Source organism: Poecilia formosa, unplaced genomic scaffold, assembly GCF_000485575.1.
Source record: "Poecilia formosa unplaced genomic scaffold, Poecilia_formosa-5.1.2 Scaffold410, whole genome shotgun sequence".
In the NCBI taxonomy this organism is placed as follows: domain Eukaryota; kingdom Metazoa; phylum Chordata; class Actinopteri; order Cyprinodontiformes; family Poeciliidae; genus Poecilia; species Poecilia formosa.
The window spans coordinates 432,237-455,957 of record NW_006800349.1 but is presented as its reverse complement, the minus strand read 5'-3'; the positions used below and the strand labels follow the sequence as shown (position 1 = coordinate 455,957).

Sequence of the window (23,721 nt, the reverse complement as noted above, 5' to 3'; positions counted from 1 at the left end):
GACCGGTTCAGACCTGGACCGGATCAGAGTCAGACCGGTTCCTGATCCCAGCCGACCCGGATCTGCACATGTGGTAAACCTTTGGGTGGCCGTTCTGATCTCAGTGCCTCTGTCTGCAGATAAACACAGAGATGTCAGTCACAGCAGAGGGCAGGGCCGTAGAGTGGGGGGGCCAATGGGCCCCTGGCCCCCACAGTCGGCGGCTTTCGTCATTATGAAGAAAAATGTAGATGCATTAACTGCTTTATGTGTGAAGGGATCTGGATTCAGGTTCAGCTAGTGAATATTAACTAAACCGCATAAAAATGCGGCCAAGTAGCCGATGTTAATATGATTATAATTTGACCGGTAAAAATCGTACATGACTGATTTTTTTTTTTTTTATGTTGTTGGTCAAGATGATGGAGAACAAAAAGTCTAGTGCGACCTCTGCTTCTTACTGAATTTTGATTTATAAATTGTAATTTATTTAATAGGAATGCCCTACCACGGACTGGCGTTGCTAATTAGCTGTAGCTACATAAATATTTAGGGGCTGCACAGTGGAGCAGTTGGTAGCACCGTTGCCTTGCAGCAAGAAGGTCCTGGGTTCGATTCCCGGCCCGGGGAGTTTGCATGGTGGTTCTCTTGGGGACTCCAGCTTCCTCAATAACTGTTGAGTTATTTCTGGATCCTAAACCAACCAGTCCTACAGCCATCACAGCTGCTGCATCAAACACATCTTGTAAATATTTAGGTGTGTTCATAGACAGTGATCCCACTTGGCGAACACACGACAAAGGTTCAGCAGTGTCTCTTCTTTCTTAGGCGACTTCGACTCTAAAATGATGATGCTGATCTTCTACAGGGGAACCGTCGAGTCTGTTCCAGCATCACTGGAAGTCTGGAAATCTCACTGTTAAACTACAAGTTGAAAGTCTGGTGAAGACGGCGAGTAAGATCTGTCCTCTGATCAGCCGCCATCCTGTCTGATGGGTCACATCCCGTCAGAACACGTCCTCATGGGTTCAGGCTCAGGGTTCTGGTGTCAATAAGACCGTCTGAAACATTCGTTTGGACCCTCACCCAGCTCTACCTCACCACACACCCCCAACCCTGTCCATCAGCCTGAACGGGGCCTGGACGGTACCAGGAGGTCCAGACGGTACCAGGAGGTCCAGACGGTACCAGGAGGTCCAGACGGTACCAGGAGCAGCATGTAGAGGATGTTACTGGATACCGTGATGGGATGAACTGCAGATCTGACTTCTGAACTTTTATTGTTTGGCACTTTTGACCGTTTCCAGTAACATCGGAAACGGTGTATAAGATAATAAAATGTATCTTATAAATTAGCTAAAAAAATCTTATTTTATCTGATCCTCCAAAAACATGAATGTCAGGTTAGTGTGTGTGTGTGTGTGTGTGTGTGCGTGCGCGTTTGTTTGTAATACCTCGTGGGGACCGGAGCCTGGTCCCCATGAGGGGAAACCCTGTTTTTGGGTCAGGGGTCAGAGTTAGGGCTAAGGTATGAATTGAGTTTTGGTTGGTTAGGGTTAGGAAAAGGGTAAAGGTCAGGTTTAGGCTGTAGAAATGAATGGAAGTCAATGGAAAGTCCCCACAAAGATAGCAACACAAACATATGTGTGTGTGTGTGTGTGTGTGTGTCCTCTCTCCCAGTCGTTCTGAACTGCAGGTGACAGGATTGGTGGATCTTAGTTTTTTTCAATCCAATCAAATTTAGAAAGATAAATGAAACATATTATTGAAAGCTTTTAAATCTATAAAGTCTAAATATTGGATATGAGTTGGAAATCAAATCAAACTAATTTTTCTTAAACCCTTGACAGTGTATGTTACGTTTGTGTCTAAACAGAATTGATCACAGAAAGTTATTCTGCCTGAACGGTGAATCAACTCATGAAAATTTTGAGTCGAATGAAAATTGTCAGTAAATCTGAACCCAGTCAGCTCGTCTCCATGGAAACGGCGCAGGTTCATTGGAAGTTCACTTTATCTCTGTCTTCAAAATAATTTTGATGAGTTGTGTAAAATTGCTTCTTTTTTATCCTCTGATGAATTGAAAACATTTCTTGACGCCGTGTGATGATGTCATCATTATTTAATAAGTCACAGTCAGATGTGTTTATGTTCCACATCTAAAATCATGAAATGAGAGAAAATCAAATGAAGTCTGGGAGAGGAAACAGAGGACGAGAAAGTTGAGTTACTGAAGTCGGAACCGGTTCTGATCAAGAGAAGCTGGTAAAGACTTCAAAATAAGAGCATGAATACAAACGTCTAACTACTTGAAGAATTTTTCAGTCGATAACCAAAACTTCAACACAACGTTGAACTTTATTCATCTGAAAGTTGGTAAAACTTTGACGGGTTGTGAATAAAACTGTCATAACTGAAAGTTTACAAACCAAGTAAGTTAGCATTTTAGAATTTATCCATAAAAATAAATTTACGGGAAGCTAACTGCACTAAACATTTGCAAAGTCAGCCAAAGTGCTAAAGCACTAAGCTAATATTAAGCTATGTTGTTAGAAATTTAGCACGTTACAATAAATTCATCCTGTTTGATGTTTTAACTGAAATATTTTCTGTTTGCTGATTTTCTTCCTGTTTGGTTCATCCAGGTTTCCCACCTGGTCGTTTCTGTGAGGAGGACGTCCGTAAAGACCAGCGGCTCCTTCACCAGGAGGAAGTCGGACCTCCCCAACAACAACTACAACTCCCCGAGATTAAAAGGAAGAAGAAACCACTGCAGCTTCCAGAGGTCAAAGACGAACATGACGAACTGTGTGTCAGTCAGGAAGCTGAGCAGCTCATTCTGAAGCAGGAGACGGAAACACTGATGGTGACAGTCGAGTATGATGAACCCGAACCAAGCAACGACCCACTCCTCCCTCAGAGATCTCCCAAAGCCGAGACTCTGGAGTCAGGGACGAGCAGGTCTGAGGAGCTGGAAGTAAACTGTCTGTCTGAACCAAGCACAAGTAGAACACCTGTCAAATGTGACTTCTGTGAGAAAGAGTTCAGGTTTCAGTACGCCATGAGGCGGCATCGCAAAATCCACACCGGAGAGAAACCGTTCTCCTGCAAAACCTGTGGGAAGAGTTTCATCAGAAAGTTTGCTCTGCTGACCCACATGAGGGTCCACACTGGGGAGAAGCCATACTCCTGCTCTGTCTGTGGGAAATGTTTCCGCTGCAGCAGCGACCTGTCAAAGCACACCAGCATCCACTCCAGTGAGAAACCGTACTCCTGTGAAACCTGCCAGAAGAGCTTCACCACCAAGCGCAGTCTGATCCTCCACAGCCGGTGTCACTCAGAGGAGAAACCTTACTTCTGTCCCATTTGTCACAAAGGCTTCAGGAGGAGTGACAACCTTTCAGTTCACATGAGAACCCATATGGATGAGAAACTGTTCACATGTGAGTTCTGTGGTAAAAGTTTCAACCAGAACGTCCATCTGGTGATCCACAGGAGGACCCATACGGGGGAGAGCCCGTTCCCATGCAGCATGTGTGAGAAACGTTTTAAGAACCGCTCTGCTCTGAACAGTCATCTCCGGCTGCACGCTCCAGACCCGCTGTAGGAAACCAGAACAGAACCAGAACCAGGAGCTCTGCTGACGCGCCCAGTTTTCAGATTGTTTTATTCCTTCTGGTTCCTTTGAGGCATTTCCATGGTTTCCATTGTTTTCGGGTCAGAACCGGGTGTCTGGGTCCGGCTATCCTCAGAACTGCAGAACTTCTCCATGAGGACTTAAGGTCCAGAAACGTCTGGTGACCTTGTGACCTTTAGATCCCATCCAGGTTTATCTTGACTTTGTCCGTTTTCCATCTGAATGCATGAATTACATCTGTAGATTTTTTTTTCAACTTAAATGTTAAATAAATCTAAATAATCCGATTATGTAGATATTTTCAGATATGAGAAAATCAGCTTCAGTTCAGCAGAAACATTTTAATAACTTTGATATGTATTTAGTAACAGCTTGAGGATTTCTGCTCTGAAGTACATTTAGATTTTCACACCATGAACCATCAGATGGGATAAATTGGAGGAAATTATATTTTAAATCAGAAATGAAATTATTTTCTTTTTGTTTAGAAACAACCTTTAAAGTCACTAAATGTTTTTTTTATTATTTCTGAGCTGCAGATGTTCAATAATTTGATTATTAAAAACTGAATTAAAATGATGTAAATATTTTTAGGAAATGACCTCAGTGGTGTTTCAACCCTCGGAGGGTTAGGGTTAGGAAAAGAGGGTTAGGGTTAGGCTACGTCTGTTCACAAAGTCAGATTTATTTATATAAACTTTACAACAGGTATAAACTGAACCAAAGGGCTGTGCAAAAACAACACAAATAACAAAACAGAACACAAAACAATACGTCAATTAAATGCCAAAGAGCAAAAATGAGTTTTAAGAAGTGATTCACACACTGATGATGGGAATCAAACTGGCAACCCACCGGCTGCAGGGCTCCACCTCAGACTTTGACTGGACCCGTTCAGAACCAGAACTGGGACAAAGTGGGACCAGTTCCTGAGGTTTCTGCTGGTTCTGGTTTTCAGTTTTAACTGTTTCAGAATCATAACTTTTATTCAAATTCAAACATTCTGACTGAATCACATCCTGATTCTCATCGTCACCACTTCCTGTTTCTGCGTTTCTTTCTCTTTCTGAGTCAAACTCCACCCAAAGCTTCCACTATTATGAAATTAATAAAAACCCAACATCTTGCTTTGAACATCACAGATTTACATCAGACCCATAAACAGAAGTTTGGACGGGTTCCTAACTGAACGGTACTGCTGGGTTCTGTTCAGTATTACGGCCCGTTTCTAAAGTTACACTGTAAAAAAAATTCAAAGCAATATTTGGGTTTATTCAGCCTGTGGTAGAAAAAAAAACTTCATTTTTTAGTCACAGTTTCACCGTGTTTATAAATGTCAGTTTCAAACTAAATATCAGACTTTAAACATTTAGCTGAGAACTAAATGTTTAGTTTGGAACATTTAGAAACGAATAACGGCAAAAATATGAATGTTAAAAATATTTTTTTTCTCTGACGGGCTAAATGAAGAAAAATGAGTAAAAGTTTATTTTGCTGTAAAAGTGGAAAATTATGAACCTGGGATGTTTAGTGAACAATTTCTACACATTTCATGCATGTTTACAGTTATTGTGTTGAAACCATTTTATTTGTGTAAAATCTGGGATCCTCCTGGAGTTCTGATCAATATCTGCATCAGCAGATGACCAGTCCAGCTTATCCACCCAGTCAGACGTCCCAGTTCCTCCCAGTTTTCACTCAGAGCTTTAAGTTTAATTTTCTAAGTTAATTAAAAATGTTTGTGTCTGAAGAAGCCCGCAGCATCACTCCTCCTGGACCAGCATGAAAGTTGGTTTTTTATTCTGTTAAACTCAACAGAACGTTACGACATGAAGCTGCTTCCTGCCAGGTCAAAGGTCAGATGGAGTGGTTCAATGAAAAATGTTAAGATGTTATCAGTAAAGGTCAAATAAAACCTCAGAGGTTAAAGAGTCTCCAGCACAAATATTATTATTCAGAACCGACGAGAAGGTTGCAGCAGGTTCTGGTTCTGGTCCAGGTTCTGGTCAAGGCCTGGTTTTACCTGATGGTTTCTGATTCATTCTGATATTTTTTTTCTGAACTTCCTGTTTTGTCATCGCTTGTGTTTTCACAGGAAAATTCCTCAGAGCGTCTGACCTTTGACCTCTGCTGAGGCCATCTGAGGTTCTGCTTCTGGCCTTTACAGTGACAGCAAACTGAGCCGAGTTCTGCAGGTCCGCTTGGTTCCTCCGACCCGGTCCGTTTCACCAGAACCTCGGCCCTGAAGCGGGTCGGCTCTCAGTGGATCTGAAGAAATGATTCAAAATGAAACAAAAATATTTCAATAAAGCGGTGAGCCCGCAGCATGACTACTTTCTAAATTGCGTCTTTGTCTGATGGGAGAAGTGATGTCATATCCTGTTACTAATGTCAGGAAAGCTGCTGGACAGGAAGTTGGCCAATGTTTGGTCTCCTGGAGCAACCTTTGTTGACAGAAATGTTGCTGGCTCTGCCCCGACGCCGGCCCTTTAAAAGGAAGACGTCCGCTCTGCAGCAACACTGAAACGTCCCGCAGCAACTGAAGGCACCGCGCTGGAAGATGCATTCAGGTAACTTTGAAATATTCCACATTAGTAACAGAACTTTATTTATTCTGAGGTGAACTGGACTCCACCAGAACCCGGCCGTTTCCTTCTTTCAGTGTCGTTACCATGGTTACCGTTTGTGTAGTTTCCAGGAAGGATGTTCTGGTTCAAAGCGGTCCTGCTGGTTTTGCCCGTCTGCTCCAGTTTCCCAACAGAACCAAAGGTTTCTGCTGCACTGAAAGGTTCCGACCCAAACCCGCAAAAATAATAATAATTACTTCTGGTTAAAATGTCAGATTCTGTCCAAATGTTCCAGGTTCTGAAGAAAAAACATTTTTATTCTTCAGAGGATCTGAAATAATCTGACTTTTTTTCCCCATTTGGAAGAAAGTTATAAAACTATGATTTATGGATGGGTTCTGCGGTGAAACCAGGTTCTGATCCAGGTTCTGGTTCTGGAAACAGATTTGAATTTAGAAGAAACGATTTCGGCTCCAAAGCTTCTGGTTTCATTTATTTGACTGAAAGTTTCTTTTCAGATATTTTTAGGTTTTTTGTGGGACAAAAATTTGAAGAAAATCTAAAGATCAGTTTGAGGTGAAAGTGAGGCGGATCCAGGTGAGGCAGATCCAGGTGAGGGATCCAGGTGAGGCGGATCCAGGTGAGGGATCCAGGTGACCAGGTTCAGTAACAGTCGACAGCCAGCAGATTTGTAACAGAGGCCAGCAGATTTAAATCAATAAACCAAAGAGGATTTTTCATGTTTTCTTCACAGAAACTTTAGTTTTAATCAGCAGGAAGTTCCGATTCAAACATTGGAGTTTCCAAATTAATGACTCAAAACTTTTTCTCTAAGTAAAACTTATGAAACTTTAACGTTTTCTCCATAACTGGCAGAGTGTAAAATGAGTTTCTGACCCGACTGCAGGAGGAGTCCGGGACGTTTATGAAGAGCTGTGGCAGAATAACACGGACGTGGCCCAGCAGACGCTGACGGTTCCCTTCCTGCAGCACATGCAGCGCGGCGACCTGCAGGCCGACGACTACGTGGCCTTCATGATGCAGGACGTCCTGTACCTGCTGACGGTGACGGACCTGCTGGGGAACATGAGCCGCAGGCCGCTGCCCAACGACCTGAAGACGTTCATGCAGGATCGCTACCAGAGCTACCAGAGCTTCTCCAACTACATTCTGGACCGGTTCAAGCTCAAAGTAAGGAGGTTTTCCTCAGGTTGGTGAAACACAGAGAGGTTTTGGTCCTGAACTTCTGCTTGCTGCTCTGCCAGGCGCCGCTGGACATCAGACCCATCCCGGCCTTGGAGCGGTACCTGCTGGACTACAGAACCATCATGGACAAGGAGAAACCCATCTTCTTTGCCGTGAGTCTGCTGCCCTGCTCCAGGCTCTGGATCTGGATCGCCAACAGCCTGGAGGAAAGCTACTGCAACGCCTACTTCGTCTGGAAGAAGGGCAACATGCACGGCAACCCGGAGAAGCACTACAAGGTTCTGCTCAACAACAACCTGAAGACGCCCAACCAGATCAAACGGGCCAACCAGATCTTCAGGCAGCAGATGCAGAACGAGCAAAACTTCTTCGCCGCTTCGCTGGTGGAGTAGAGCGAAGTCTGGTCCCCGAACCGGAACCGGTTCCAGAAGCAGAGTGAACTCTCAACTCTGGTACCGGAACCGGTTTACCACAGTGGAGGTCCAGAAGATCCAGTCGGATCACGACAAACAGCAGCTTAACGTAGAAAGAATATTTAAGTAGTTCCAGCTGTTATGAAATGATAATTATCGATCTGAATAAATAAAGTCTGATTTCATTTCTCCGATTCCTGAAGTTTCACATCAGCTTCAAGCATGAACACATCAGTCTCTACGGTGGCCTGCAGGGCTCAGAACCACCATAAATACAAATACCAGACATGTTTAGCATTACACCATGTTCCAAATTATTATGCAACTGATATTTTCTCAGATTTTCCTTCATGGTCGATGCAAATGATGGTCAGTATAATGTTCAAGTCATGAACTATTAAAGTATAAATCTAATTTTACTGAACAAACCTCCAAAGAGAACAGTATTTCTTTCACAAATAAAAAACTCAAACTGTTCCCAATTATTATGCACAGCAGATTTTCTAACCATTTTATGGATTATAAAGTGCAAACGGTCATTCTTTGAATGTTCAGCATTACGTGGTCACAGGTAGTGAAATCAAAGCCATTTCAATGTAAAACATCCTGACAGACAGCTGCATGTTAACGTAGGACCTTCTTTATATCAGCTGATCGATTCCTGCTTCCACTGAACTTGTGAGTTTGTGGATCGTTTCTGCTTTAATTTCTCTGCAGGATGTCAGAAAACCTTCCAGAGCCGCTGATTGACCTGAACTGCATCTTGGTCTGAACCCTCAGATCTTCTGCTGGAGGAAACTCCAGAGGTTCTCAGTAGGTCAGAGGTCAGAGGAGGATGGTGTCCGCACCATGAGTTTTATGCCCATAGCAGCCAATGGCACAGAGGTATTCCTTGCAGCTTTCTTTGTCATGCATGAAGATGATTTTGCTACTGAAGGTCCGGCTCNCCTCCCACCCACCCCCCGCGAGCTGCAGAGAAAATTTCTAAGTCTTGACCAGTCCGCGGTAATAAAACGGTTGGGGACCACTGAGTTAAACTACTCCTGGAACTAAATTTTTTCCACCGCTTTAGATCAGAAATTCTTCTAATCTGTGTGAGTTTTTATGTGACGATTCAAATTACTTTTACGACCAAAACTTTTCCCACATGTCATACATGGAAAAGGCTTCTCAAACGTGTGTGTTTCTATATGTCCAATTAACTCATCTCTTTCACTGAAATATTTTCCACAGGTGTTGCAATGGAACATTTTTTTCAGGTCATGCCTTCTCATGTGGTCCGTTAAATGACTTTTTTCATAAAAATCTTTTCCACAGGTTCCACACGTGAAAGGCTTCCCTCCTGTGTGAGTTCTAATGTGGCTGTTCAAATAGTTTTTGTGTCTGAAACTCTTCCCACATGTTATACAAGAGAAAGGCTTCTCACCTGTGTGAATTCTCATGTGGACCTTCAAAACATGTTTGTAACGGAAACTCTTCTCACACTTTATACAAGAGAAGGGTTTTTCTCCTGTGTGAGCTGTTATATGGCAAGTTAAAGTACCATTGTCGTTGATGCCTTTTTCACAGCTTGTACATGAGAAAGGTTTCTGTTCTGAATTAGCTTTCATGTGCTGGTTCAAACAAATTTTCTGATTGAAACCTTTTCCACAGTTTACACATGAGAACTCACCAAGGTGAATTTTCATGTGACTATTCAAATTATGTTTGCGAGTGAAACTTTTCCCACACTTTACACATGAGAAAGGCTTTTCACCTGTGTGAGTTCTCATGTGACCAGTCAAGATATTTTTTGTACTAAAACCTTTTCCACATGTTACACAAGAGAAAGGCCTCTCACCTGTGTGACTCCTCATGTGGCATTTCAAATTATGTTCCTGACTGAAAATTTTTCCGCAGGTTAGACATGAGAAAGGCTTCTCACCTGTGTGAGTTCTTGTGTGACGAATCAAACTGCTTTTACGACGGAAACCTTTCCCACATGTCATACATAGAAACGGTTTCTCACCAGGGTGACTACTTAAGTGCCCAATACATTTCAGACTATGCCTGAAACCTTTTCCACAGGTTGGACAAGGGAATGGCTTCTTCTCTGTGTGAACTCTCACGTGGCTATTCAACCTACTCTTTTCAAGGAAACGTTTCCCACACGTTAAACATGAGAAAGGTTTCTCACCTGTGTGAGTCCTCGTGTGTACAGTCAAATTATGTTGGTAACTGAAACTTTTCCCACATGTAATACATGGAAAAGGCTTCTTGCCAAAGTGACTACTTCTATGTCCAATCCATTTAAGACTTTGGCTGAAAGATTTTCCACAGAAATGTTTTTCCCCTGTGTAATTCCTCATGTGGTCAGTTAAATCACCTTTTTCATTTATAACATGTAGAAAAGGTTTTTGTGAAAACAGCGTCTCTTCTGAATGAACTACCATGTGTTGACTCAAACTACATTTTTGCCTGAAAGCTTTTCCACAGGTTACACAAGAGAAAGGTTTCTCACTTGTGTGAGTTCTCATGTGAATTGTTAAATACCAATTCCATTTTAAACTTTTCCCACACACTTTACATTGTTTGCATTTTTTACTTTTGTGAATTTCCCTGCCCTCCATGCCTTCCTCTACTTCGTCCCTCTGTCCTCTAGTTTTCTGAGCTCTCTTGTGTTGCTGATCATCTCTCCTGGATCCTGAGGCTTCATGAAGATTTATTTCCTGATGATCTTCTGCTTTAGGGAAGTTCTGAAGGAGGATTTGGTCTCCATTTAGTTCTTGTAGTTGGTTGTCTGTATCAGCAGTCTCCTGCTTCTGAACATCCTGGTCTTCATCCAGACGGATGCGTTCAGCCTCCATCTTCACCATCTGCTCAGGTCCTGATCCATGCTCCTCTTCCTTCACTTGCTTAGGTTTGAGTTCTACTGGTTCCTCTTTGATTCCAACAGGTGCAGAGTTTCCTCTCTTTAAGGAATCTGTCTCCTGATTCAGTACAGCCTTGTTTTCATACTGACTGATGTCTTCAACCTCAGTTTTCACCACCTGCTGAGATTCCAATTGATGATAATCTTCCCCCATCTGTTTCAGTTCCTCTGGTTCTTCTTTTATTTCAAAAGATACATATCCATCTGCTCCTGTTACAGGATGTGTTTCTTGCTCGAGTTCTTCTTTCTTGACAAACTGCAGCAGTTCTGATCCATACTCTTCTTTGGGTTCTGTCGGTTCTGGTTCCTCTTCCCTTCCTGTGGTTTGTAGAGATTCTGTTTCCCTCTGGTCCAGATCAGCAGTCTCTTGTTGGTTGAGTATAAAATGATGAGAATCTTGCTTAGTAACAAACATAATGTGGCAAATCTGAAGAAAAAAAAAAGCAGAATTGTTATTTTGAAATTTTAGGTCAGGACCTTCAACAATAGGTTTCTTTCTCATGTGTCATGGACTAGTTGCTTTGGTAGCAACTAGTCAATGAGTTGCTGGTTGAGCTGCTTGATCCCATTGGTTAACTTTTATTTACAAGGCATTGCTTGGACTTCTGCTGGCCTATATTTGTACTGCAATTGCACAGAGAAATGTTGACTTATATTTTGCTCACACTCCTTGATGCTCCCATCTGTGCCTTTTGTTCAGTAAGAAGGCTTTTGTTAACTTTGCTTCCTTATCATGAAATTTGCTGCAGAAAACTTCCAAATTGATTTTATCTCACTGACTTCTTGAGGTTCTACTCCATCCTGTTCGGCCATTTTTGTAGTTTGGTAGCAGCAATATGATTAGATACCAGTAGAAAAACTTTTTATTCTAAAGTTTTTAAAGATGTCAACTAGGAATGCGTGATATAAACGGTATATGGTAGAAACAATAAGGCCTATGATAGAGATCTGCAGTCTACCAGCCAACCGCAGTAATGCTTGTTGATGACATAACCAGGTGGCATCAAAGCAGAGCAACAGGAAGCAGCGTGGCTGAGAGCGCAAAGGAAGAGCTGGTTCAGGTGTAACTGGCCACGGTCTCAGCCTGGCGCTCAGGAAGAGTGGGGCAGATGTCACGGTCAGACAGCTGAGAAGCGAGAGGTAAAACGCACACTGGATCGGTGCGAGCCCAGCCCTGAAAGATGCACACAGGGTAAAGCTCACCGAGTCTAATGGACCCGTCTCTTTACCCTCCAGAGGTCTCAGCAGGAACACAGCAAGTGCCACGATCGGAGCGGGGTGGCGGGCCTTCTGAAACCAGCAAAAGTGCACAGCGCAACCCCGCCGGATCGTGCATGAAAAACTTGTGGGGTTTAAATGACCCCGTCTCTAAAAACCGCAGGATTGTTAAAGGAGCAGAAAAATCTGAAAAGTGAGTGGAAGAGAGAAAATACAAGCAATTTGTTTTACCACCTTAAAACGAAGCGTGATCTCCAAGTTTAGTACAACAATGGAAGAAAATACTCTTCATTTATTTATTTAAGTTTGATTTAACCAGGTGGTCTTCACTGACAGCAGCATAAAAACCAGCTACACATTATGTACAAATAACACAAAACACCAGTTAAATGAGTTTTAACACAGATACATCTCACTCATTTAGCATGTGATTGTTTTCATTTCTACTGTGAGTTTTATACAAATCACATCACGATAAATATTGTTACCGTCATCCATCATATCGTGATCTGAATGTTATGAATGTCCTCACATGTCTGAGCTGGAGCAGGAGAACAAAGACGACCTGCAGAACCGAGCATTCAGCTTAACGCGTCGCAGTGGAGTTACTGTATCTACACACAGCGTCCAAACCAGCCACCTAGTTTCACCAGTGTCAGACACTATTGAATATTAATGCTACCACAATATGAATGACGTAAACAAAGCCTCCACATAACTATGGAGTTATTAGCAGTACAGTTATGTAGAGAAGGAGGTAGCAAAAAGCTAGCACACAGCGCTAACAGAAGTTCAATGCTGCTATAAAAGCAATGGCCATTATCAACATTATAAGCTGCTAATAACAATGCTGTTATTAGCAGCTTAGCGCTTTGCTGTTTCCCTCGTTTGCATAGAGAAGGAACTGACCCTCAGTCATTCGACGTCTTTCGGTAAATTCTTCTTGATCCTGGCGGAGGTTGCAGAAGCGCTCATCCTAAAGTGCTTCGCATAAACAGACTTTTCCCTCTGATTGGGAACATTCCCAAGAAAAATAAAACTTAACCAGACAGTCTGAAGAGGCTCTGATGGCAGGGGACGATGTAGGGGATCCCAGGGTTTCCCCCCACCAGGCTAAGCACTGTATGTTTTTGTTTTTACTAAAAAATTATTTTTTATTTTTTGTAATAAGCCGAAATGCAAGCGTCTCTTCTGCAGTGAATATTTCACTGGCAGGGCAGAATTATTCCTGAAAGAGAGATAGTTTATAGTTTTTATAGTTTTAATAGTTGATGCAGTGAACAGGGAACGCACCAATCAGACCCAGGGCCCCATCAGCACCACTAACAGCATTTCAACAGAGATTTAGTGAACTCTGGGACAGGGGGCCTAGTTTAATTGACCAGGAGTCAAATGTAATTGTAGTTTACTAAGATGCATTAATGTAACTAAAACTCGAAGATTAACCTCATAGCATCATATTGTTGCTATGGTAACAAATCAATCTGAACTTTTATCAAGTAAACTTGCCAGCTCCTTAAAATCTTACATTCAAATGTTAAATAATTTAATTGACCTATGCTGAAACCATTAAATCAAACTTAGCAGCATTGATAGTCTCTTAGATCATTTATGCCTTGGGCCGGCTTTAAATGTGATCAGCATTACGTCATGTTTTTAGATCCACTGACTGATGACTTGTTTGGTTTTAATAGAAGTGCAAATAAATTATATTCATTTTAATTGTATTTCTTTATTTGTTGTTTTTAAAACTATAATTGTGCGTGTAAGTATTGTCTGCAATGTTTTCCAGTAACATAATTACCCAGGAATATTTTACATTTCCTGTCAACTTAACATCTGTTAATAAAAACCCCTGGTGGACGGCCTCGGCCCGAAACCCTGGAATCCTGTGAGTTAAACGCTGGAACCAAACATTTAGACTTTTCTACTTGCAACTTTGGACAAACTGAACTTGGACTACAAAATCTCTGCGAGAATTCACAAAACTCATCAGTCGGAAGTCATGACCCCAGTTCACCTCTAATCTGTAACATGCACTGGATGCAAAGGGCATGCAAATAATTCTGCCTCCGTCTGAGCTCTCTGTAGCTTTGGAGCTAAACCTTTCTAAGACGCTTTCAGCAATAAAAGGGTCTTAAAATCTGATTCCACAAACTGAATAAAAGTTTCCTAACTATATCAATCAGATTTGAGGTGTTGATGTGATTTTAACATGAATTTGTTTTTATGTGGTTTTGTGCCTTTTCCTCTAAAATGACTACATTATGAAGCTTTTGTGATTTATGATACCATGAAAGCAGGGGCGCAACTACATATTATTCAGGTGGAAGCGAGAACATAAATCGGCGCCCCCCCAAAGGAAGGTACGTAAGGGTGAAGGAGCGTAGAAAACATACAGTCGCTCACCCCCCAGACGAAGACACGTGAAAGGTAAAACTCGCTGCATTTACATTTACATGTGAAGGAGCGTAAGGACGGTGAAGCGAAGGCATCATCGGGGCGTCGCCCCCTCTGGCGCAGCGCCCCTATGCGCTGCACACCCACTTTTTGCGCCACTGCATGAAAGGTTTCATAAATAAACTGTTTAGGCTTTTGTTTGTGTGAAATAATAAAACTTAAGATTAAACATTAAAAGTGTTTCAGATTTCGACGCCCAGAGAGTTAAAAATGGTCCATATCCATTAATTGCAGCACAATAGTCTTTAAATCAAGACAAAGCCTGAAACAGCAAACACTACCTGGAGGTTCCGAAGATTTGGGTTTCTGAGCTGCAGATCGTCTCTTCCTCCTACCGGATGTGGCTGGATATTTCTCCAGGTCTCTCTGATGATGAACCGAAGAGCTTGTTGCTGCAGACACTGAAATAGTCAGAAACCGTCTTCATGTCGACGATAACCACGAAGAAGCCTGCTAGCTAACGCTGCTAGCGCCATGTTGTTTATTTCCGCCGGATGTCTCCCACGGAAATCTTCCCCCAGAAACAGACAATGGGCTTTAATTTCCGTCTCCCACTACAAGTTTTTATTTTCTCCAAATACTCCATTTTAAACTTGTTTTGAGACATAAAACATAAACTTTTGGCCAGTTGAATTGAGCAACTTTTATTCCGACTTTATATTCTGAATAAACTAATTACATCTACAGTTATATTCTTCCAGAACAGGAACTCTTAGTTTAGAAACTGTGGAGTACTCATTACTTTTACAAATTTAGAGCGCACCTATAAAGTCCAGAGGATACATACTTACTTACTCTAGATTTACTTACTCTAGAAACTCTAGATTTATCAACCCAGAACAGGGATTAGAACTTGGAACCCATAAAATTTACCTTAGCAATTACTTTTTAGACTCCTGTTTATGGAGAGCCATTTCAGCCAAAATTAAATAAATAAATAAATGGGTGAAATGGAAACTTACTGATACTTCTCTACCAACCCTGAACAGGAATATCTGGTTTATTTACTTTGGATCAACATTAGCTTTTTCTTCTTTTTCTCTTTTCTAGGGTTTATTATTATTTTGTTTGTATTTCCTTTTAATTCCTGTAAAGCACTTTGTATTGCCTTGTTGCTGATAATTTGCTATAGAAATAAAATTACTTTTACCATTATATGTTAAATTGCCTAATAAAGTTTATTTGTATAACATATTTAAACGACAAGATGGTTCAAAGTCTTTTCCACCATAAAGACATCACACAGTAAGTAATCATGGAACAAGCAATAAACTTTTTTAAACATTGCAATATTACACTTGTCAAATGCTATCATCAAAATCATCAAGCAAATATATAACAAATATGTTGGTCAATGTTGCAGTTATGAATCAAAAGCAGATCTAACCAGGTGCTCTCAGCCTTTACTTAAAGGAACTCAGTGTTTCAGCTGTTTTGCAATTTTCCAGAAGTTTTTTAAAGATTTGTGGTGCATAGAAGCTGAAAGCTGCTTGTCCTTGTTTGGTTCTGGTTCTGGGGAAGCAAAGCAGACCTAAGACTAGCTTCCAAGACTTCTGGCTTATTAATTATGGAGTACTTATAATTATCTTGCAACCCAGAAAAAGAATTAGAACAAAGTTAGAGTCCAGAGAAACTCTATAGAAATGACTCATTACTTTAGATCAACATTCAGGACCATCAAACATCTGGTTTTATCAAGTCATGAATCAAGAAAAGAACCTTCTTTACTTTTTTCTCTTGCTTTTCTTTTATTTTGTTTGTATTTCCTCTAGCTCATGTAAAGCACTTTGAATTGCCTTGTTGCTGAAAATGTGCTGTATAAATAAATATAATAAATATTTAACTTGAATGTTTGACATTTTTCTGATTTGGTCTTTTCTCCACAGTTAGGATTTCTGATCAGTACATTTGTTTTCCTGAACTCCCCAGAATGAAGAAACAAATGCAACTAAATGCATTAAAACATGAAAATGACTTAACAGTTTGATAAATTAAGACAGAAAAAAATAATTTGAAAGTTTCTTTCAAGTGGATAATTAAACTTATAAAAACATTTCTCAGTTCCAATGACTTTCAGCTGAAGGATAAAAAACGTTTTCATGCAGAAAATTAAAAATATTCAGGAATTCAACTGCATAAAAATGGTTTTACTGAGATCTAAACATAACAGACTTGATTTATTAGCTTCAGAGAAAACGAGGGTGAATAAACGGTAATAAATAATAAATGGTCTTTATTAAAAAGGATTGCTTCTACAACAGACAAAAGAGACAAGAGGATTTATTTAATGCATTTAAAATAATTTCATGCAAACTGGAGATATGGTGGTGTTCAATAAAACAATCATCTTGCAGGATTAGAATGTATTTAGAATTTGTTGAAGCAGAAATCGTCACTAAAGTCGCTGAAAATTCACCAAAAAATAAGACAAACACTTAAGTTAATAAAGAATTTGATCAAACTTCAGGATGCAACAGGCAGATTTTTTTCAATTTATGAATTAAAATTTGTTCAGAAGTAGGAGTGTACCAAGACTATTTAAATAAAGCCTCTGAGCTCAACAGGCTTTTATTTTGAAACTCTTTACACTGAAACAGGGACAGGGACTGACAACTTGAAATATTAGTATAAATGTTAGCGCATTTAATTAGTAACATGAACATCATAAAGACTAGACCCACATTGGTGCAGGAAACACGGTGGCCATCTTGGAGAGGTCGTCCCTCCTACTTGGCTAAACCAAAACAGCAGCAGACGCCTCAGCACCGCCGGATATTTCTGTTCAGATCAACGGAGTATTGACGTGAGATCTCAGGGGACAACGTTTCACAAGTAAGATGGACATATTACTGTTTATATTTTGTGAATAGAATATTACAAAACTGTATTTATGTCCACCGGCAAAAACCCAGCTAATATTAGCTACAGCACTTGGTGTAATACCGAGGTTCAGCTATGAAGGCTAACCCAGAATAAATCTTTTATAAAAAAAAAATAAATTCCCTTCTCACCCTCCGCGGGTGGTCTCTCTCTCTCTCTCTCTCTCTCTGTCTCTCATATATCCTCTGAGCTCGGGTCCTCTACCAGAGGCCTGGGAGCTTGAGGGTTCTGCACGCACACACATATATATATATATATATATACACATATGTATATATATATTTCATTTAAATATGAAATGTATAGCCTAATATATATTTGTATTAATTTGTATATTTATATAAATATGCATTGACATTACTACATAGATAATAAATATATTTATAAAATCTATTTGTGTCTTATGTGTTTTGTAAAATAACCATCATAGATTAAATCAGGATATTTTATTCCCATTTTATTCTCCNTAATTCCTCACAGGGGGTTGATGTAAACATCCATCAGGTCAGCCTGAGTCCAGTTTGAGTGAGAGGAGAAGCTCGACCAGCGCTGAGGGAAACTTCATCCAGCTGCCACAGAGCAGAGGCTCCAGCGCTGTGATTGGTCGGCGCGCTGCCAGCTTTAAATGCATAAACTATAAACCTGTCTATTATAAACTTATCTTTTAGGAATAAATCTGAAACAGAGCAACAGAGCTCCGGATTTTTTTTAGCTTGCAATCCAGCTAAAAAAAAAAAAAAAAAAGCATTCTTTTTTTTTTTTTCCTAAAAACACAAACAAGCAACACTTAGCCTGGCGGGGCGCTAGTAAAGCATGGTGGGCTGCCAGGCTTACAATACACTGGGGGAAACCCTGCATCTGAATAGAAATAATCTATACAACAGATTATTTGTTGTATAGATGAACAGTGACAGACAGTAACTGTTACAGAAGTTGATTTTGTATTTGACTTACGATGATTATTGCATAGCACAACTATGGGGTGTCATTTATAAATTGCTTTCAAAATAATCACAATTATAAAGTCCAGAATTTGCAGATTTTTATTCAAAGCTACACATTTAGTGTTCTGATGTCAAAAACATTCAAATATTGTAAATGACAGTTACTGCTATGTAAATGTATCCTTTACAAAAAGCAGGTCATGTAACTGAAGCCTTTTGTGCTCCTCATGTAAGACACAGAGGTGAACAATATGGAGTTTTATCACAGTAAATGATAAACAGCACAATAAATGCCCACTCCTAGTCTCACAGTCAAAAATTTACAGTAATTTGGGTTATTTAGTCTACATAAAAGAAAGAAATTGGTGTTAATTTTTCAAAGTAAAAACTTTACTATGTTAAGTCATTTTTAAATGTCACCTAAAACTAAACTTCTTAATGAACAAATGTGCCTGCAATATCAGCTCCTATACACACACATATATATATAAAAATCCCTTCTCACCCTCCGTGGGTGGTCTCTTTCATCCTCTGAGGTCTGGTCTTCTATCAGAGGCCTGGTAGCTTCAGGTTCTCCTCCAGTATCTTGGCTGTGCCTAGAACTGCACATTTCTGGACTGAGATGTCTGATGTTGTTCCTGGGATCTGTTTGAGCCACTGCTCCAGTTTGGGGGTGACTGCCCNAGCCATCAGTGCCTCCAATCTGCCTCTCCATCCGAACGGCGGCAGCGGGCTGGCAGGGCGGGGTCAGAGGTCGCTGTGGGCAAAGTGGCCTTGGCTGATTTTACACCTGATTAGGAAACACATGCAGGGAGACGAGACATATGCTGCTGAGGGAGAGGAGGAGGAGAGCTGTCAGCCCAGACACACAGAACCAGTTCCGGTTCTGCTGGAGGCCGGAGATAAAACAAAGTCTGGCCCAGATTGGGATGTAGAACCCGGACGGTTCTGCGGGATCCGGCAGAATCCTCTTCCTCTGCTACCCAGCGCTGGAAGCCAGGGTTCTGGTGGTTCTACTGGAGCTGCAGAAGATGTTGGGTCTCTGAGGAGCAGACCAACCCACAGATCACTGGTCCAGCCCGGTCCAGTCAGCGCCTCCAGTCAAATGGCCGGCTGCCTGCCTCACGGTCTCTGCGGCCCATCTCTGCCGAATTGGGCCGGCTGCCCAGAACCACCTTTGGGCCCAATTACTGAGCAGTCTGTGTCTGGTGGACCCGCTTCCTCCCGGTCCCGGATGGCGGCCCGCTTCCCCCCGGTCCTCTCGCTAACGAGGTCCGGGCTGGGCCAGCGCGTCCCTCAAGCTGTCTGCTGACCTTGGCCTTCTGTCCGCCTGGCAGAGGACGGCAGGAAGTCCCCGTCCTCAGCAGGAAGTCCCAGTCCTCGGCAGGAAGTCCCCGTCCTCGGCAGGAAGTCCCCGTCCTCGGCAGGAAGTCCCCGTCCTCGGGTAGGACGCCACGCGTTGGCCCAGTTCTGCGCTCGGATGCCTTCAGGCGCCAACCTAAAGGCGCGGTCCAGTTGGGCGGCGCCGGGATGGTAATTGAATCAAAGTGTGGAGTTGTGACTGGAAGCGGTCCATGTTGGCCGGTGGCGTCTGACAGATGGAGACGCTTCCTTCATGTAGGACAAACAAGTTTCTCATGTTGAGAGCAGCAGGAGACGGAGAGTCGACCCAATCGGGTTTCACTGCAGCAGCACCTCAGCAGAACTCATCAACTGCTGCAGAAGTGGCTCCAACCAGTGTCTGTAAAAAGCATCCACCCCTCTGGGTGTCTTATTTTATAAACTAATCAGGATCAACAACATGTGGGGTTTTATTTTAAAAGATGACAAGGCCCCAGTTTAATGTCGAAATGAAAACTGATTTCTACCAAATAATGAAAAAAATGTAACATTAAATAAGTGGTTGCATAAATATTCACCCCCTTTAAAGGGACTGACCTAACTCAGCAGAGGTCCAGCCAACTGGTGCTGGTCATCCCACGACTGGACAGACATCAGCCGAGTGTTGTAATTGCCTGGTTCTGGTTCTGGAAGGTCCAATCACTGGTTCATCAGGATTCCTGGCTGCTGTGACAGCAGGAAGACTCAGAGTGCATCGTTCACTCCTGGTCAGTCCGCTTCGATCCGACTCCAGCCTGTCTGCTTGGAAATCCGGTTCAGTTGGTGAGGTGTGAACGCCAATCGACCTCTGACCTCTGGTCCTCCAAACCTCGGTCTGGGTTTGGTTGAAGTGATCCCTGGTTTGGTTTGAATGCATCTGTGAACGGCAAGTGGACCAGAGACCGCTCCAAAAGCAGGAAGTGGACTACAGCGCAGGGCATTCTGGGTAAAAACATCCAAGGGGCTGAATACTTTTTGTTCCCACCGCAGGAGGGTAGCTGACTCTGGAGGGCAACTAGGGGCCAGGAGGGTCAAACATTGTTCCTCAAAGAGGTGAAAAAACCGACCAATCAGCTTTGAGCTTTTATAGAGCACTTACAAGAAAAGCAGAAATCAATGAAAACCTTCAGCAGATGCAGTTTCTGGAAGCAATAGCAATAATAATAATACACCATGTTCCAAATTATTATGCTACTACTGATATTTTCTCAGATTTTCCTTAATGGTCGATGCAAATGATGGTCAGTATAATGTTCAAGTCATGAGCTATTAAAGTATAAATCTAATTTTACTGAACAAACCTCCAATGAGAACAGTATTTCTTTCACAAATAAAAAACTCAAACTGTTCCCAATTATTATGCACAGCAGATTTTCTAACCATTTTATGGATTATAAAGTGCAAACGGTCATTTTTTGAATGTTCAGCATTACGTGGTCACAGGTAGTGAAATCAAAGCCATTTCAATGTAAAACATCCTGACAGACAGTTGCATGTTAACGTAGGACCTTCTTTATATCAGCTGATCGATTCCTGCTTCCACTGAACTTGTGAGTTTGTGGATCGTTTCTGCTTTAATTTCTCTGCAGGATGTCAGAAAACCTTCCAGAGCCGCTGATTGATCTGAACTGCATCTTGGTCTGAACCCTCAGATCTTCTGCTGGAGGAAACTCCAGAGGTTCTCAGTAGGTCAGAGGTCAGAGGAGGATGGTGTCCGCACCATGAGTTTTATGCCCATAGCAGCCAATGGCACAGAGGTATTCCTTGCAGCTTTCTTTGTCATGCATGAAGATGATTTTGCTACTGAAGGTCCGGCTCTTCTTTTTGAACCATGAAAGAAAGTGATCAGTCAGAAAGTCCAGGTGCTTTGCTCAGGTCATTTTCACACCTTCAGGGGCCCTAAAGGGGCCGACCAGCTCTCTCCCCATGATTCCGGCCCACAGCATGACTCCACCACCTCCTTGCTGACGTCACAGCCGTGTTGGGACGTGGAGGCCGTCCACCACCAATCCACTACTGCGTCCATCTGGACCGTCCAGGGTTGCACAGCAGTCATCAGTGAACAAGTCTGTCTGAAAATGAATCTTCATGTTCGGCTGGGCCCACTGCCACCGTTTCTGCCTGTGAACCTGGTTAGAGGAGGCCGAACAGTGAGTTCATGCACCGCAAGCCTCTGGAGGATCCGACACCTTGAGGTTCCACCAGCAGCTTCAAATTACTGTTTGCTGCTTTGTAAGGACATTTTAACAGCTGCTCTGTTAATCCGATGAATTTGTCCAACAGAAACCTTCCTCATGCCTTTATCTGCACAAACCCATCTTTGTTCTGAATCAGCCACAAATCTCTTCACAGTACGATGATAGCGCTTCAGTTTTCGTCACATATCTAATGTTTTCATACTTTTCATATGGCACTGCACTACCTGATGATTTTCAGCAGAGATCCTTTCTCTTTCCAATATTACCTGAAACCTGAGGCTGATTAATAATGTGGAACATCCTTCAGCAGATTTCCTTTAACTGAGCTCACCTGACAAGCTAATCAACCAGCTCTCTGAAATTAATTACAGTGATTCAAAGAAACCTGAGAGACAATACCATTTATAAATGTAATAGCACAACAAAAAATGTCATCTTCATGACATTTAAATCCAATTTGCATAGTAACTTGGAGCACGGTGACCACGGTAATGATTGTAGTAATAATACTATTACTCTAAGTAATAGTTATGGTATTTAAAGTAGCATTAGTAGTGGTCGTAATAGTAATAATAATAATAGTTGCCATAAACCAGGATGAACCAGGTGAGCCGGGTCACTGGGAAAAGGAAAAAGATATTGAATTTTGAAACAGAAGTTGGTAGATCTCCTGGATGCTGGTGACTGCTGAAGCCCCGCCCACCACCTGAACGATCCCATCCTGCTCTGCTCAAACCAAAGCTGACTCTGATCATGTGATTTCTGCTGCCAGGTGTGAAGGCCTTCATGTTCCAGGTGCAGGACCTGAAGGAGGGCGTGGTCGTCTACCATCACTCCGACAGTGACTCCACCCGTGACCACATCATCTTCCGCATCAGCGACGGCCATCACAGCATCCGCCACAAGTTCCCCATAAACATCCTGCCAAAGGACGACTCCCCGCCCTTCCTCATCAACAATGTGGCGGTGGAGGTGCCGGAGGGCGGCGCCGTGCGGCTGCAAGAGTTTCTGCTGCTGGCCACCGACATGGACTCCAGCGACGACCTCATCCTGTACCAGATGGTGAGCGCCCCTCGCGCAGGCCGGCTGCTCAGGAAGAGCTCCACCCTCCAGACAGGTGAGACTGAGGTGAACCTGACTGAGGTAGAGGGACTACCCTCACTCTACCAGGTGGGAGCATCTGTAGACTCAAAGTCTTCCAGCCTCTTAGATCAGGTGTGGGGAAGTCCGGTCCTCGAGATGCACCATGCTGTAGCTTTTAGATGCATCCCTGCTCCGACACACCTGAGTCAAATGGATGAATCCTTCTCCAGCAGTCAGTCAGCTATGCAAAGGCCAGGTAGCAAGACATTCATTTGGTCCAGGTGTGTTAGAGAAGGGATGCATCTAAAAGCTGTGGCGTAGTACGTCCTTAGGCCTGGAATCCACTGGTTTAGAGAAACCGTCCAGCTTCATGTCCTGCAGTTTGTTCAGGCGACTCTGGTTTCTGTCCTGCAGGTGTCCCTGTGGACAGCTTCCTGCAAAGAGACCTGATTCAGGGGCAGATCTCCTACCAGCACTCGGGAGACGAGACCTTTGAGGACTCCTTTGACATCTTGCTCTCCGACAGCCACCAGCCACCCAATCTGTCGCAGACATACGTGAGTCTGACTGCCTCTGGGGTTTCCTCTCAGGTTTCCTGTCCTCTCAGGTTTCCTGTCCTCTCAGGTTTCCTGTCCTCTCAGGTTTCCTGTCAGGTGTCCTGTCCTCTCAGGTTTCCTGTCAGGTGTCCTGTCCTCTCAGGTGTCCTGTCCTCTCAGGTGTCCTGTCAGGTGTCCTGTCCTCTCAGGTTTCCTGTCCTCTCAGGTGTCCTGTCCTCTCAGGTTTCCTGTCAGGTGTCCTGTCCTCTCAGGTTTCCTGTCCTCTCAGGTGTCCTGTCCTCTCAGGTT

General features: G+C 42.6%; 3 protein-coding genes across 6 annotated transcripts in view; 2 read left to right on the top strand and 1 right to left on the bottom strand.

Annotated features, from left to right (window-relative positions):
* The window catches only part of LOC103155049 (zinc finger protein 501-like), a 13,802-nt gene extending 9,882 nt beyond the window's left edge, over nucleotides 1-3,920 (top strand). Inside the window, exon 3 of one of the 2 annotated variants that reach the window (XM_016663246.1) lies at nucleotides 3,038-3,920. In XM_016663246.1, coding sequence (XP_016518732.1) covers nucleotides 3,038-3,586 — 549 coding nt within the window. In that variant the 3' untranslated portion in view covers nucleotides 3,587-3,920. Of the gene's footprint in view, nucleotides 1-2,624 lie in introns of both variants that reach the window. The other variant, XM_007576573.2, reaches the window with a different exon arrangement.
* Nucleotides 3,921-5,597: 1,677 nt separating this feature from the next.
* On the top strand, nucleotides 5,598-7,996 carry LOC103155045 (uncharacterized). 3 transcript variants are annotated; one of them, XM_016663248.1, is made up of 5 exons: nucleotides 5,598-5,929; nucleotides 6,012-6,186; nucleotides 6,315-6,404; nucleotides 7,094-7,374; nucleotides 7,449-7,996. In XM_016663248.1, the coding sequence occupies exons 2-5, from the start codon at nucleotides 6,177-6,179 to the stop codon at nucleotides 7,779-7,781; spliced, it is 714 nt and encodes a 237-aa protein (XP_016518734.1). In that variant the 5' UTR covers nucleotides 5,598-5,929; nucleotides 6,012-6,176; the 3' UTR covers nucleotides 7,782-7,996. The 3 variants fall into 3 exon arrangements, with proteins under 3 accessions (XP_016518734.1, XP_016518733.1, XP_007576628.1); XM_016663247.1 differs by having other exon boundaries at nucleotides 5,600-5,929; nucleotides 7,091-7,374; XM_007576566.2 differs by having other exon boundaries at nucleotides 5,600-6,186; nucleotides 7,091-7,374.
* Nucleotides 7,997-8,744: 748 nt separating this feature from the next.
* On the bottom strand, nucleotides 8,745-15,122 carry LOC107833582 (oocyte zinc finger protein XlCOF6-like). Its single transcript, XM_016663241.1, has 2 exons — nucleotides 14,673-15,122; nucleotides 8,745-11,140 (listed from the first exon to the last, which is right to left on the bottom strand). Exon 2 carries the CDS (start codon nucleotides 11,126-11,128, stop codon nucleotides 8,888-8,890), a length of 2,241 nt encoding a protein of 746 aa, XP_016518727.1. The 5' UTR covers nucleotides 11,129-11,140; nucleotides 14,673-15,122; the 3' UTR covers nucleotides 8,745-8,887.
* Between the last annotated feature and the right edge of the window lie 8,599 nt (nucleotides 15,123-23,721).